Source organism: Plectropomus leopardus, chromosome 5 (genome assembly GCF_026936395.1).
Source record: "Plectropomus leopardus strain MGB_pleo_1.0 chromosome 5, ASM2693639v1, whole genome shotgun sequence".
In the NCBI taxonomy this organism is placed as follows: domain Eukaryota; kingdom Metazoa; phylum Chordata; class Actinopteri; order Perciformes; family Serranidae; genus Plectropomus; species Plectropomus leopardus.
Window position 1 is genome coordinate 11,977,408 of NC_142180.1, and position 14,385 is coordinate 11,991,792.

A 14,385-nucleotide genomic window follows, 5' to 3' on the forward strand; every position below is an offset into this window, starting at 1 on the left:
AGGTTGTGTTATATAAGAACAGACTGACCCTGCTCAGTGTCTGTCTGAGAATCTGTTGGGTCTACAGAATGATATAACAGGAGGGATTTCTCTGGGAATAGTGGCTTCAAATACCCTCCCCCTGCCCTGTGCATGAGAGCATTGTATTCTGTTTGTGTCCTGCAGTGTTTGAACAGACTGAACTCAGGCACTGTCATATTTCATAAATAAATCAGTTTTATTTGAAGCATATAAAATTAAATCATTTTACAATTTATTCCAGTATGACACATAATATCCAAATAAAGTAGCTACATTTTTTTTCGATAAATAATATTAATAACAATAATAAAAACATTCATTCATCCTTTGACATGTTTCGTTTTGTCTTTTTTTCATGAAGGGAGATCAATAGCTGCCACAAAACATGAACAATAATGCCCACGTCAGGAAGGAATGAAACCGCACACTTGTTAAACAAGTCCAGAGGTTACAATTCGGTGTCTTGTTCTTAAGATACAGAATGGTATGCTAATTGAAGTTGCGTATGTGCATATCTACATATACACACACAAGTCTACAGTCTGGGTCATGTCCGATGTAAAGGATCAACATATACACAGTGAATTGATATCAGCGACTAACATAAATGTACAAATATTAATTACATCTTGCTCCATAACGAAGCTACTTGTGATGCTCCATTAATATGAAGCGGATCTTAGTTAAGAATGCTGATGTAGTCACAGCAAACAGTGCACTTCATTAAGTCCTCATGATGTAAGCCCACAATTCCTTGGGAATCTAGTTACAACAAGAAGCCGGTAGTTGATTGGTAGTCTATTTACACCCCTGCATTCATCTGGACCGCCATTGGCTGCCTGATTATGTCTCTCTCTTTGCTGAGGGGTTTGGACGTTCTTCACCAATCAGTCTCTGAACTTGTGGATGTCATTGGAGAGGCGGTAAAAGGGGTAGGAGGCTTCGTTGGCATGGGGACAGTTGTAGGTGCACTTGCAGGACTCAATCATCATGATGTTCTTGTTGAAGGTCTCGCCGTCCTCGCAGCGGAACTTGACGCGGATGGTTCTGGTGTCGTGGGGGCTGCAGCAGCGGCCGTCGACGCAGGCGCCGCAGTACTTGGGCCTGTATTTCTTCAGGCTGGAGCAGCCGGCGTAGGTGAACTTCACCGGCTGGCTTGACTTCTTGGTTCTGCTGCACTTCTTGCCTTTCTGCAGAGGAAATAAACAATAAAGGAGATTAGTTTTGTGCTCAGACCAAAAAGTGATGCATTTTTTTTTGTGTCATGCATGTTTCCATCTCATTCAGTCATGCTGGATCAAGCTTACCTTCAGACTGGAGTAAGGTGACTGGGTGCATGGCCGCACTTCACAGATTCTTGTCTCTTTGACCAGCTTGCACTCGCTGTTGTTGTTGGTGACTCTGGTGGAGATGCCTGTTCCACAGCTCTTGGAGCACTGGGACCAGGGCGTGGTTTGGACGATGCACTTCTGGCTGTCAAACATGTGGACTTCAGGTTGTGGTCTGAAGGCTGAAAGAAGAAGTAAAAACATTAGCATCTTGGAATCTTACAAATTGTAAAATATTCTGTGTACATATCCAGAAAAATTACAGTGTCTGACATGAAAGACAGCTTCCTTACCAGGTAGAGACTTGAGTCCTCCCTTCACAATGGCAATGAGCTCATTCCTGTTGGTGAGGTCCCTTTCAGACTCATCAGTCAGCATGTCTTTGCCAAAGATTTTCTCCAGGATGTCTGTCTCCTTGCCATCATCGCACACCCACTCTTCGCAGCACTGGCCTGCTACCTTGACCAGTCTAGGGTTGGCACAGCCCAGGTTGGGCAGGGAGAGCTCCTGTGGGCACAGCGGGACACATCCCACTGCCCCATCGATGCATGTGCACTGGTGTTTACAGTTGGGCTGGAAGCTCTCTCCATTCTGGTAGATCCTGCTGTTGTACTCACAAGGTCTGCCCTCTGACTTTGCTGCAAGGGGAGAAAAAAAAGAGAAGGAAAGGAATGTTATTCTTTCCTGCTCTGCTCCGAAACGTCTGCTGAAGACATCACATGGCTGCCAGGTAAGGATCAGTTAAACTGTGAAATTCTTCAGGGCTGCCTGAGGAGTCTCTTTCCCTCCACAGTGGGCTGTCTGTACTTTGAGGTTTAGTCTAAGTTTCCTTCTATCTGCATTCCACAGTGCTGAAATCACCCAGGTCCCCACACTGCTGAATTAAATTTAGGAAAAAACGCTTCAGACTAATTCAAATTCATGCACATCTGGAGCTGGATGATCTTTATACATACCTCGACAGATGCCACGAGTAGTAGCAGCAGCAAAGCTGGCCCCAAAGTTACACTCCAGTCCTTTAGTGTGGTCACAAGGCTCGGTCAGGCTGCAGTCCTCGTTCAGCTGCCTGGCGCAAACTTTGCAGCAGCCGCAGCCATCCAGGACGACGCTCACGCCGGGTGCGCACTTGGGCATCTCCAGCGGACACTCACACACGGAGGGGCACGAGGAGGAGGGGGAGGAGAAAGCCTGTACAGCCAAAAATCAAATCTTCTATTAGAGACTGAAACTTCTGAAGTCGTGCCACACAGAACACCCCCAAACTATCGAAAATCTGTCAGCATTTCACCCCGCTTTAAGAAACGTTTTCTTCTTTCTCTCTTCATACACAGAAAATTACAACTCTCTTTCAGAAATAGAGATAACTCACCAAATTGAGGCTTCCAAGGAAGATAACGACAACAGTAAGCATCAGCATCTTGGATAAATTTTCTTCTGCGTGTTCAAGAGGAATCCAAGTTTTAAAGAAAAGTATAGTCTGTCTTCGGAGGAGTCCTTAGGTATTCCCTCACTCAGTCGTCTTGTCTTCTCTTGATTTGTTTGCTTGTAGTCTCTGGTGTTAGAGGCTCCTTTTAGAGTAGATGAAGCTCTCGGTAAAGCGGTTGCAGTCTGCTGAGGTCCGACCACCTCCGGACTTTTATACCGTAGTGGGAAGCTGACGTCGTTCCTGGGCTGCCTGCTGAACTGTTCCCAAACTATGCCAGGAATGTTTCTCGGCGCATTTTCCATCCAAGACCTAAGCTCCACCCTGTCTAAACCTTTCTCTCTCCTTTTTTTCTTCTTTCTCAAATGGATTTTTCCCCCCTGGATCCCATCTGAACACACTTTTCCGTCTCACATTTTTCCCCTCTTGTTTATCCCCCTCTTTCATTTTCTTCCTCTGCTCGCTTCTCACATCTATCAACTCGAGTTCAGAGGAGTTTTCTGTTGAAGAAGTGGAGGTTTAATGCTTCATTGTAACTTTTTTTTCACCGTGATTACTTCCGTCTTTTCTCTTTATAGGCAAATGAGTGAGAGATTCCGTTTTGTATTTTATAACTTTATGGTTTCAGCGCATCAGGTGACAGGTTTTCAAACGGCTTTCTGCGATTAAAAACGTGCCAGAGAACAACCCAATATGTGGAAAATGTGTCAAAAACGTTACTATGAACTAGTTTCATTGCGAGTTATACAGTGTCCTCTAAGAAAATTGGGCATCTTGTCATATTGTGTGTCAGAAATGCTTTTACGCATGAAAGCAATTAGTTTCATCCACTTTTATGGCATGTTGCCGTAGCCACGTTTAAAATAGAAGTAGGTTTTTCTCTGTGAGTCTAAAGGTGTGGGCAGAAATACGTTTAACAGCGTCTATTTCTGGCTTCCCAGTGCCTTTATTCAGAGGAGCTAAGTGTTTCCAGATGCGCACCAGAGCTCAGACGTAACAATATTGCCATATTTGGTATGGCAGTAGCCTACATTATTAACATATTTCTCTCTGCTTTGGCCAGCGGACCACAAAGCATTCCTGACAGCTTAAAGGCTTGTTAAATATGTTCTTCATGCAGGGAAATTCCTCTGCATTCATTCCTTGAGGCAATTTGACTTTTCACGCAATGTGTCCATCACGTTTCGGAGGGGGGGGAGTGGGTCCTGTTGTAGGTAAAGTGATCCAATTTTCCACGAGAGATGTTGTGGTGTTAGTGTTGGTGGGGGGAGACAAATACTCGGTCTTTGTCTGTGTTTTTTTTTTTTTTTTTTTACATCAGGGGTCTCAATAAGTCCCCTCCACCGAAGTTTTCAAATTATTCCGATTGATGAAAACTTTCACCAGATGGAAGCGATGTGCGTAAAGACGCAACATAAAACCATTATTATCACCATGAACGGCTGGCAGAATCCAAAGAGGACATTTTGCATGAGGGCAGAGTGTTTATTTGTGTTTATAAGGATCGGACATCTCTCGTCTCTCTGCCCTGTAAACTCGTGTAGTTTTTAACATGACGACACAGTGAGACAGCAGCAGTGAACAAGACGGCTGGAGAGACTCTCCGGTGAGTTTGGACTTCTTTCTTTTTCAGTTTATTCTGTGGACTGTGGTTCAGACAATCCGCTAAACCAAGAATCACCATCGTACTCCCGTTATATGAATCACAGCAGCTGAAACTGATTCTGAACAGATCCTATTCGTTAGGCAAAAGTAAATAACTTCTGGTGGTGTTTTTTTGCGTGTCGCTCCTTATGCCCGATGTGGACAGATTGATATTAAACACTGAAGCTTTTTTTTTTTTTTTTTTTTTTCCTTAAAGTAGCCTGCGCTATTCATTTCTCTGACTGGGCTTGGATATTTTTTTATTTAAAGAATGTGCATTCTTCTAATATGATATTCATGTTGATTATATTGTGAACAGATCCTTATAGCCTGTGTCTCTGTGTGTATTTGGACTGGAGATGTGCCTGCGTGTGCGCAGCCTATTTGGACAGGGGGTGTGTCTGTATGAGCACATGTGCAATGCTTCTCTTGTGTGTATTTCCAAGCTGTGTTATGCTTATGCGTGGCCGTTGGCCTATGTAAAAGTCAAATTTAAGATTTTAAAGGGCCACACAGTTTACTTCCCATGATCAGTGCAACTGGATTCATATAAACAGCTTTAAAATGAAAGTTTGAAAAAATAACCCTAATCCCCTCATCTCCACTTTGGCTTGGAGACTAAATATATATTTTTTAACAGAGAGCCTGCATCACAAACTTTGGTCATGGAGTTTGAAAGACATGGGCATTAACAAGGCAACAATAGTTTAAGGGAGTTATATAGGACATTCGGAGTGTACATGGTCGTCTACAGATGGCTCTCAACATAGAGGTGGAGGAGCCACTGCTACAACAACAATGTGCTGACAGAGCCAACAGTGTTGAGCGATATCAGCTTATGAGCACATTACAAAGCGGTGGAGAATATGCACTAAAATGTGCGCGTGTGGTCAGACCATCTACCACAGCAAGAAGAAAAAAGCAAAGCTCAGATTACAACACACACAACTGCCAGTTTTCATTCCCAGCTCATCAAATGCTGGTGCTTGGTCAGTGTTATCGATGTCAGACACTGACACAAAAAAGCGCCTTTCGCAGTGGTAAGGTACACGACTGGACAAAGTCAGTTTATAATGCAGTCAGACGGCACAAGGCGACAGTATGATATGCGGACAGTACCAGTTTCAAATGCTGCTGATCTAAGCGTGATATGAGGAGCTGGAAAGTCCATATAGGGTTGGTGATAGGGAAGGAGAATGGGTCCAACAATCCTTGGACTTTAACCCCAGAGCCTGCTGTACACTTCCTATATGAATGTTTAGCCAAACCATGATGTTTGTTTTTCAAAACCTAACCATGTGCTGTGGTTGTCTAACACCGTGTCTTTGTTGCACAAGTAATTAAACACAAATATGAGGCATTTATTAACATTGTAGATGTGCATCTAATGATGGTACTATTTTTTGAAAGATACAATGCATGTAACTGGCGTAAGCTGACATGCCCTCCTGGCATGTCAGTAATAGATGCAGGAGGATACTAAGCGCGTCTTATGTAGACGTGAGGGTTCAGTGACCATGCGTCGATATTTGACAAGTTGGGATGAAAATGTGTTGCACACAGAGGTAGAGTGACTTTATTCTCTGCTCAGGACACCATTACGCCGCTATATGTACACATGAAAACAGCTGTTTGCTGCAATATTAATGCTCTGAATGTCATGTAAAGCTCCTTTGAAGAACATGCTATTGATTGTATCATAGGAAATGTAGGATCCAGTATTTTTGGAGCATGACCCATTCAAGGCACTAAAAGTCAACATATCTCAGTCATCAATTTCCCCGCTCTTTCCTTACTGTCTTTCACAAGTCTCCTAACTTTGTGGAAGTGCAATATCAAATTGGAGTGGAATATCCCTTAAATGTCTCTGAACTGTTTGGACAGCAGATATTATGTCATTCTTTCTGATATGTTGACCTTAAGTCTCTCAAGTATGTATGTGCATGCTGTATATGAGTCTATATGTGTGTGTAGGGCCTCATGTGTACATCTGCGTGTGTGTTACAGCGATAGGAAACAGTGTTGTCATTGTACGTCAGTGGAGAATAACACGCAGTAATCTTCATTCCTTAATTACCCATTCAGTTCAGAAAATATTACAAAATCTGGACATACGTCTCCGTTTTGCAATTGCCCTGGCATAATAGTTTCCACTCAGGCTGTCTGAGAACCCTCACTACACGCACATACGTACTACACACTCTCCTAAAAAATGAGTAGGGGGGCTCTTTCCTTTACAGAAATGATCATTGGATTATGCTCACAGCTCCGTAGCATGGTTATCTGAGCAGCTCCACAACCCCCAGCTGAGATGCTTAAGTGATTTCACTGTTCGCCAAAGTTCGAGAGATTATTGTGTGTTGTGTTGTGGCTCAATGTAATGGAAACTCATTGTCAGATCCCACCAGGAGCACTCAAAGTTGAAGACACAGCGTCCCTCAGAATCAGTTCTCAGGAAGTCCATGGCGAGCGGCCCTCAGCCTCCCCATTTATGTCTAAGTGACAGATGGAACGGAACAGGACGGCCCAGCATGTTTAAACAACAGATTCCATTGTATTATATTCAAGATAAATGTCATAACTGGTATGCAGTGTGTACGAGCAACACTTCCTTTCTCTGTCAGCTCATGGAGCAGCAGGAAGTCTCCTGAGTTATGGGTCGTTCTTGTGTGAACGGGGGCAGCGATGAGGCCAGTGATTAAAATACTGAGTCAGTCTCTGAAGAAATGTAAATCTGAGAAAGCAGAACTCGTGGATTCACATAAATCAAACTTTTGCTGATTTATCAAGGAAGGAAACAAAGGCGCTCAGGCTTTTTCATTGTGTTTGACCATTTTGTCATGGTTATGTTGACATAATTAAATGAGAAGACCTTGACTGAGGAGGGCTATTTCATAATCTAGTTACAGCGCAGTTTATTGTGTAATTTCTTCCACAAAGATTATTTTGGTTCAGTTCATGCTAAAGGCTGCAGAGTACACATTTTCACTTGAAATAATTCCACGTCTGTCCATTATCTTGTGCACACAGCCAGTGCAAGGCTATAACAGATCTCTTGTTAGTGTCTTTAGTGATGGACAGCATATTTTTTACATATATTGACTTATATTTTTGACATATACTTTGACTGTGGGCTGTGAGCTGGAATTTGGCTTACAAAATGAAGTCAAATGTGTTTTTAGCATTCTTGTGCAGCAATATGTCTTGTCTAAAAACTGCACTGAAAGCATCTGTTGCAATGTTGCATTTTGGGAAGGTTCAGTAAATAAGATCATACTTAACATGCCACTGCCAATGAAGAACCTATTTGCTGTGCAAGTCAGTAGATCTGTGTGTTGGCAAAGACAAGAAAACAATATTTCTCATTTTGAATTCTCGATTACTTAAAGAACACATAGCTTACTATTGTCATCATCTTCATAGGGGCTTCAACAGCGGAGGAAATTGGCAAGCAAGGAAAGCACTGAAGCTAGCTGTGTAGCAGATAAGACCTGTTGAAAGCTGTGGAACACCGAGTACGTCTTTGGTTTCTTCTTAGCGTTAGATTTTCTTTGAGATAGACTCCAGTCAGCTGTTGGGGTGATGGATGTAACAGAGAGCAAGACAAGCAGTGTACTTTGCTGGCTGCTGTAACGCTAGAGGTAGTGAAGACAGGTCACAGGAATCATATATCAAAATCTCTTTTTTTTGATGCAGTGTAAATTTGTGATATAAAGCACCAAAGTAAAAGAACTCAGTAATCTTTTTGAAATAGGCTCAATTGACACTGAAATACCAATTCCACTGCTTTGTCAAAAAATGACGAAAAAAGACTAACCATTTCTGTCTTTATTAATTAAGCCAAGTTCAAGAGGAAATTCTCTCAGATACTTTCTGTGTAAATACAGACTAAGGATGAAGTCTGGCCATCAGTGTTGTTGTTGATATTTGGTTGAATTTAGGTTGTGAGGTCGGGTGACAAAAATTCAAATGTAAGGACCATGCGTAATACCAAGGTCAGTTTTGTGTAGAACACTGATGAGAGATTAGGTTGATATTATGTTGGTGGTTTTAAGTTGTGTTGCTAGATAACCAAAATATGACATCTTCCAACATCTCATGCCAACATTATTTTGACTTTGAATAACAACATTTAGTTGTAGGTAAGGAGAACAAACACAATGTCTGCAAAACACTGTAATGTTGATGTCCGTTAGACGTTTAAAATGTGGTCAACCTGAGTTAATTTCCAACCAAAATTTAACATCAGTCTGACAAGAGTCCAACATCTTTCTGATGTCATATTGACTTCTGGTGCCAGCTTGGTACCATCCTGCCTGTACCTACCTATAGTATCGATTTCCTGTTTGTTTGTGATTGCAGCATTTCTCTTTCATCTCATTCATCTTTTGGCACCTCCAAAGTCCGTAAAGATGTTTCTTTCACTGTCACTTTGGCGTAAGGGCACGTAAATATCTTAAGTCATATTGAACAGCTGTGATCATAAATGTCACTGCATCCTTTCCTCCAGCCGAGAGACTTTTAACAAAACCGACATTTACTCAAAGATTTCATAGACAGCTGATAAACCTCAGGAATCTGATTAGAATTAATCTGCTGTAGAAATGCCTCCAAAAACATTCCTTTCAATCCAGTGCTTTAATGTTTTATCGTTTTATGTCGCGTTGTTTCATCACCTTATTTTCTGTGGTAATTAGGTTCATAAATTTACCCGATGGCTTAGAGTTAAATATTCCCTGTGCACCTGGTGTAATCATGCATGTCTGTGGCACTTAAGACGTCTAGGATCTCATCGTGAGTCCAATCATACCAGGCAAATAAGAGGTGCTGCCTTCTGGTGCCGCCTCATCCGCAGCTGGAGGATCGTGTCTGCTTTCACTCAATTCTTTTATAACGGCACAATGTACCAGCCAGGTGTGCCTGAAGTATGAGGGCTTTCCTTCATCTAAAGTAAGCCACATTCCTCAGCGTGGAGAGAGAAAAGAGAAAGAGAGGGTCTTTTCTTGGGCCACGTCCATCCGTGATGAGGAATGATGGAAAAAAAGGAGTCTGGGTGGGGGCAGGTGTTAGTGTTGGGAGGAGGGCGATGGTTGGTGATCCTGGCTGGAGTGGAAAAAGGAATGCGGGGCTCCTGGAATGTTTAGAGCAGTCGAGGATAATTGAGTGAATTTGGAACAAGAAAAGACAAACCGAGGTCCCGCAGTGGAAGAATGTGCTTCTGGGACGTCTGAAGAAACATTCCATCCATTCAGACAGCTTCACCAGGCCCAGAACCTTCCTTAGATGGCACCATAGGGAATATAACCCCCCCTCTCCACCCACCCTTACTCCTCCCATACATATACACTAAAACTGCTCTTCCTTTCACAGTCTTCTTGCCCTATGCTTCTCACATTGCAGGACAAGTGGAGATCCTCTGATATATTCTTTGCCCTTGAATTTGCTTGCATTATTTCATAATGTCTGCCAAGAGTGAAGCGGTTACATATGTCTCAGATTCTTGCTTTTTATTTGGAATGATTGAAATGTATTTTAAGAAACCATGGGAATCAAGTGGTCTATACAATTCTTGTTCTACTTTCTTTATGTCATAAGCTTTATACAAATCCAAATGTTAATTTGCAGAGAAAGCCATCCATTTCTCCCATTTGTTTTCCTCTGGGAAACTGTTTTATTATGTTTGCAAGCAATCAGTAAAATTGACGTAGATACAGGTCACTTCTTACTGCTACGTCTTCTATCATTACACCAAGATAAAAACTAAAAGGTCATATAGATTCACAAATTATGTCAGTCTTTTCATATAACCATGTTGGAATGTTTGGTATCCATGTGACAACACTATCTCTAGCACTGCTGTTGAGTATGAAATTATTTGTATTTTCTAAAATACCATTGTCCTCTCATATTCTTTCACTATTTATTTTGTTCTTGATATCACTCATATTATCAAAGTGTTGCAGATTTCAGGAACTCATCACAGCACGCTATATAAATCTTACTTTTGAGTACCCCAGTAATGAGTCCTCAATCGTGGAAATGACTTAAAGTCAATGGTTTTTTTAATGGGTTTTTGGTTAGCTGCCAAAAATAAGGTCTGTGGTTAAGACAAGTTTAAGAGACTGTAATGTTTTGTTCTATAACATCAAATATGCCAGTAAATATCCCACTCCTACAGTCTGGCTGAACACCAATTTTCATTGTTGTTTTGGTGGCGATGAATTTATAGCCTAACATTAGCCTTTTACTTCTGGCGATTGCATTTAAGCTTCAAAAATCCCAAAAGTCATGTTCATTTGTGGAGATTATCTTGCTGAACAAAATGTGTTAGTATCAGGAATGTTTGTTTATGTTTATTTTCTGCTGTAGTTCAAAATCCAATGTAAAAAATGGGCTTTTTGACGAGGGAAGCAGGGCCATGCTAACTTATACATTGCCCCACAGAAAAACGTAAACCCTGGTGCTCTCTATTATGCAATTTTATGAAGTTATACCATCCTATCTGACACTGGACATCAGCAAGACATCAGAAAGACTTTGGACTCTTTTGTCAGACATATATTAAATTAAATTTGGGTTGATTTAAAAAAAAAAAAAAGTATAACAATGTCAGAATTTAATGATGTGTGGATGTCAACATTATGATGTTTTGCAGACGTTGGGTTTTGTTCTCTATACATTACAAATAAATATTTGGAAGATGTTAGATTTTGCTTAACTAACAACACAACTTGAAACCAACAAAATAGCAACATAATCTCTCACCAGTATTGTATATAAAATTGGTGTGGGCATTAGACATTGTCCTGAAATTGAATTTTTGTCACCAGATATCACAACCTATTTTAACCAAATATAATCATCTAACAACATTGGTGGACAGCTGGGATAGTGTCCAAATACAGACATCACTATGTGGAAAGTGATTTTAAACAACCATTATCAATTTTGGAGCTGCAACTAAATGAAAACTTGTCCGATTAATTGCCTATTTTTTTTTATCTTTTTTATTTTTTTTATATGGTGAAAGCAATACTGTTCAGTTTCCTTTAAAAAAAGAAACCAACCAAGCTGATGTGTTCAAATTAACCAGTAGTCAAACATGTACATTTCCATTTTATTATCATATTAGACAAAAATAGACAAAAAAAAACAAAAAACAAAAAAAAAACAGAAGATCTAAAAATCTGGAATAAGTTTTGTTTTTCCACCTTTGCTGAAAAAAACTATTAATTTTCTGTTGATTAATTATGGTTAATGATTAAACATTTCATGTCTAATTGATTCCTGTGAATATTTCTACATGAAGATTCAGAGATATGGAGAACTAATATGGAGTGTGTTATGGAGAAATAACTGATTGTTTTTTATGGAGACTTTTAAAGCATGAAGGACTTTGACTCGCTCTGCTGATCCGGTGTGAAATGGATTGAGCCATTAGGTTCAGTGTGTTTCTCACTGTCACTTGTTGGGCTGAACGCCTCGCTGAGGGCTGACAGACTCGTAGGCTACACGTGATGGTCGGTGCGCGTCACCGAAGCGCTGTCGCTCGCCTGGAGACTGGAGCAGGGCTGACTGACACTGTGTGTGTAGCAGGCTACTGTAAATAAAGAATAAAAACCCATCCAACTAGCACGGAACAAATAAGCAAGCCAGGCAGCATCGGGTTAACTGATAGTAGTTTCTCTCATTCATTCGCCGAGTTGTCTCTTAGGGTGTTTTTTCACTCCTTTTTTTGTTCCAGATTTGAGCGTGCCAAGTAAAGGGAAAGCAAAAACATGGCTGGTTTAATGGCAGGTTTTGGTCATTACACCCACGCCGTCGTCCGGGGAATCCCCGCGTCCCTGGCCAAAGAAGCGCTCCGGAGCAGCCAGTCGGAGGTGGACCTGACCAAGGCGCGGAGGGAGCACGAGGCTTACGTCGAGGTCCTGGGGACGAGGCTCGGGCTGGAGGTGGTCGAGCTACCCGCAGACGAGTCACTCCCGGACTGCGTGTTCGTGGAGGACGCGGCTGTGGTGTGCGGTGACACGGCGCTCATTACCAGACCCGGGGCAGAGAGCAGGAGGAGAGAGGTAGGGAAATGTCATCATCTTCAACAGCATGATTCAGTACTGCGAAAATAAAAAGTTTGATGTGGAAGTGGAGAGGAAGGCGACCTCCCCTTCCCCGTCCGCCTGTTGTGCTCACTTGGCATGCAATTAATAGTCTGCAGGGTTGCATGATGGAGTGATAAATATTAAGCCGGATGATCTGTGTGAGCGTGTGGGTGAATATTGGCAGAGATTTAAAATTGTGAATGATTCGAGTCAGTTCATATATAACTCAATTAGCTGTGTTGCCAAATACAATGTCCTGCAAAAAAAAAAAAATCTGTGAAACGTAAGTTTTAAGATGGCACGAGGCCTGCATATCTGAAAGCTGTGCCATATCAGGTCACATTTTAATCATATTGTGCACCAGCCTTTACAAAGGGATATGGTGATTAGGCACGAGGCAACGCCCATCTGAAAGACTACAATGCTTTTGTCAATATCATATGTGCTTGTGCTGCACTTTACATTTTTATTTAGGGCAACAGTCTGAAAATATGGAGTTTTTGCACACTCATAGTCCATGCCGTTCACTTTTCTTGGTGATGAATGGAGTATTGATTGTCACTTGTCACTTCATAATGGATGTAGGTTGTCAATATAATTAATGTGTTGTATTCAGGGCATCCAAGAGGGACTTACCTCATAACTCCCAGTGTAATTGGCTGATCAGGATCATGACAAGATCTAACAAAGAAGAAAAAATATGTTTTATAGGAACTGAGGGGCTATATGATGCTGAAATTAATGAATCAACACAATTTTTTTGAATACAAACAGCAATGTGAGTGCAGTCGGTTGCCTAGTGAGGATAGCTGCATTGTAGGGTAGCTGTGTGTGTGTGTGTGTGTGTGTGTGTGTGTGTGTGTGTGTGTGTGTGTGTGTGTGAGAGAGAGAGTGAATGACAATGATTGAAACGGTAGGACGGCCTCTGTGAAAGCCCCTGTCATTTCACATCAGAGTCACTTTACTTGGCTCACTAGTGCTAATGGTCCCCAGCCTCACTGGCGGCAGGGATGCTGATTGAAAAGCTCGCCACCGCTACCTTCAACCCCCACATTTGATTTATTCCGAACGTGCTACAAGTTACATTAGCATGCACATTTGTGCGCTATTATCACTCTGCCAAAACCCCTTTCCCACATTTAAATTGTGCATTTTTTTTTAGATTTCATAAAGAGATAGCAGTGATTTGGTTTTTCGCCTCTGTTCTGCTCATGAGAGCCGTCAGCTGTGATGAATGAAAAATTGGCAAAGTGTGAGGTACAAGAGCGTAAATAATATGTTTGCAAAAGCAGGACTGTTAAAATCACAGTTGGATTTCAATGAATGCGTGAGTATTTATTGTCTCTGGCAGAATTCTAAGTGATTCTGCTGAATTGAGTAATTTTACACATAATGAGATATAATGTCCTGTGAGAATTGCATTTCATTCTCGTTGAGTGAGTTAAAGTGCCGGCCTGCTGGGTGAACTGGAAAAAATTAGTAAAATGACATTTTCACATCAGGCCTTCAAGTAGGCTTGAAGGCTTTTGTTCCACAGTCGAGATTATGTGGCAGTTTGACTTTTTAGTGATTTAACCAAGTTTGATTATGGAAATACTTGTGCCTTTTGTTTGTTTGCAGCTGAACAATGTGATGTAACCAAACTCAATGTGTTTCTCATAACACAGAGTATAACACATCATAATCATATTATCTTGCATTATCATTACTATAGCTGTAAAACTGGAGGATGTAGCGAAACACAGTCAGCATCACCAAAGCACCTGATCATTATGGGTGTTGTAGTTTTAATGGCATTTCTTAGTATAGAAAAGTTTTCTCCCAAGTCTTATCTGGCTGGCTGTTTACAACAGCTACCATGGCGACAGATAAG

At 41.4% G+C, this 14,385-nt stretch overlaps 2 protein-coding genes across 4 annotated transcripts in view; one reads left to right on the forward strand and one right to left on the reverse strand.

Annotated features, from left to right (window-relative positions):
- The window catches only part of ddah1 (dimethylarginine dimethylaminohydrolase 1), a 109,462-nt gene that overhangs the window by 14,816 nt on the left and 80,261 nt on the right, over positions 1-14,385 (forward strand). Inside the window, exons 1-2 of one of the 3 annotated variants that reach the window (XM_042514495.2) lie at positions 3,865-4,378; positions 12,161-12,488. In XM_042514495.2, the coding sequence (XP_042370429.1) occupies positions 12,195-12,488 (294 nt within the window). In that variant the 5' untranslated portion in view covers positions 3,865-4,378; positions 12,161-12,194. Of the gene's footprint in view, positions 1-3,864; positions 4,379-11,985; positions 12,002-12,160; positions 12,489-14,385 lie in introns of those variants that run through there. The other 2 variants (XM_088077524.1, XM_088077525.1) reach the window with 2 other exon arrangements.
- On the reverse strand, positions 199-2,972 carry ccn1 (cellular communication network factor 1). Its single transcript, XM_042512642.2, has 5 exons — positions 2,719-2,972; positions 2,306-2,537; positions 1,643-1,987; positions 1,329-1,531; positions 199-1,211 (listed from the first exon to the last, which is right to left on the reverse strand). The coding sequence occupies exons 1-5, from the start codon at positions 2,764-2,766 to the stop codon at positions 909-911; spliced, it is 1,131 nt and encodes a 376-aa protein (XP_042368576.1). The 5' UTR covers positions 2,767-2,972; the 3' UTR covers positions 199-908.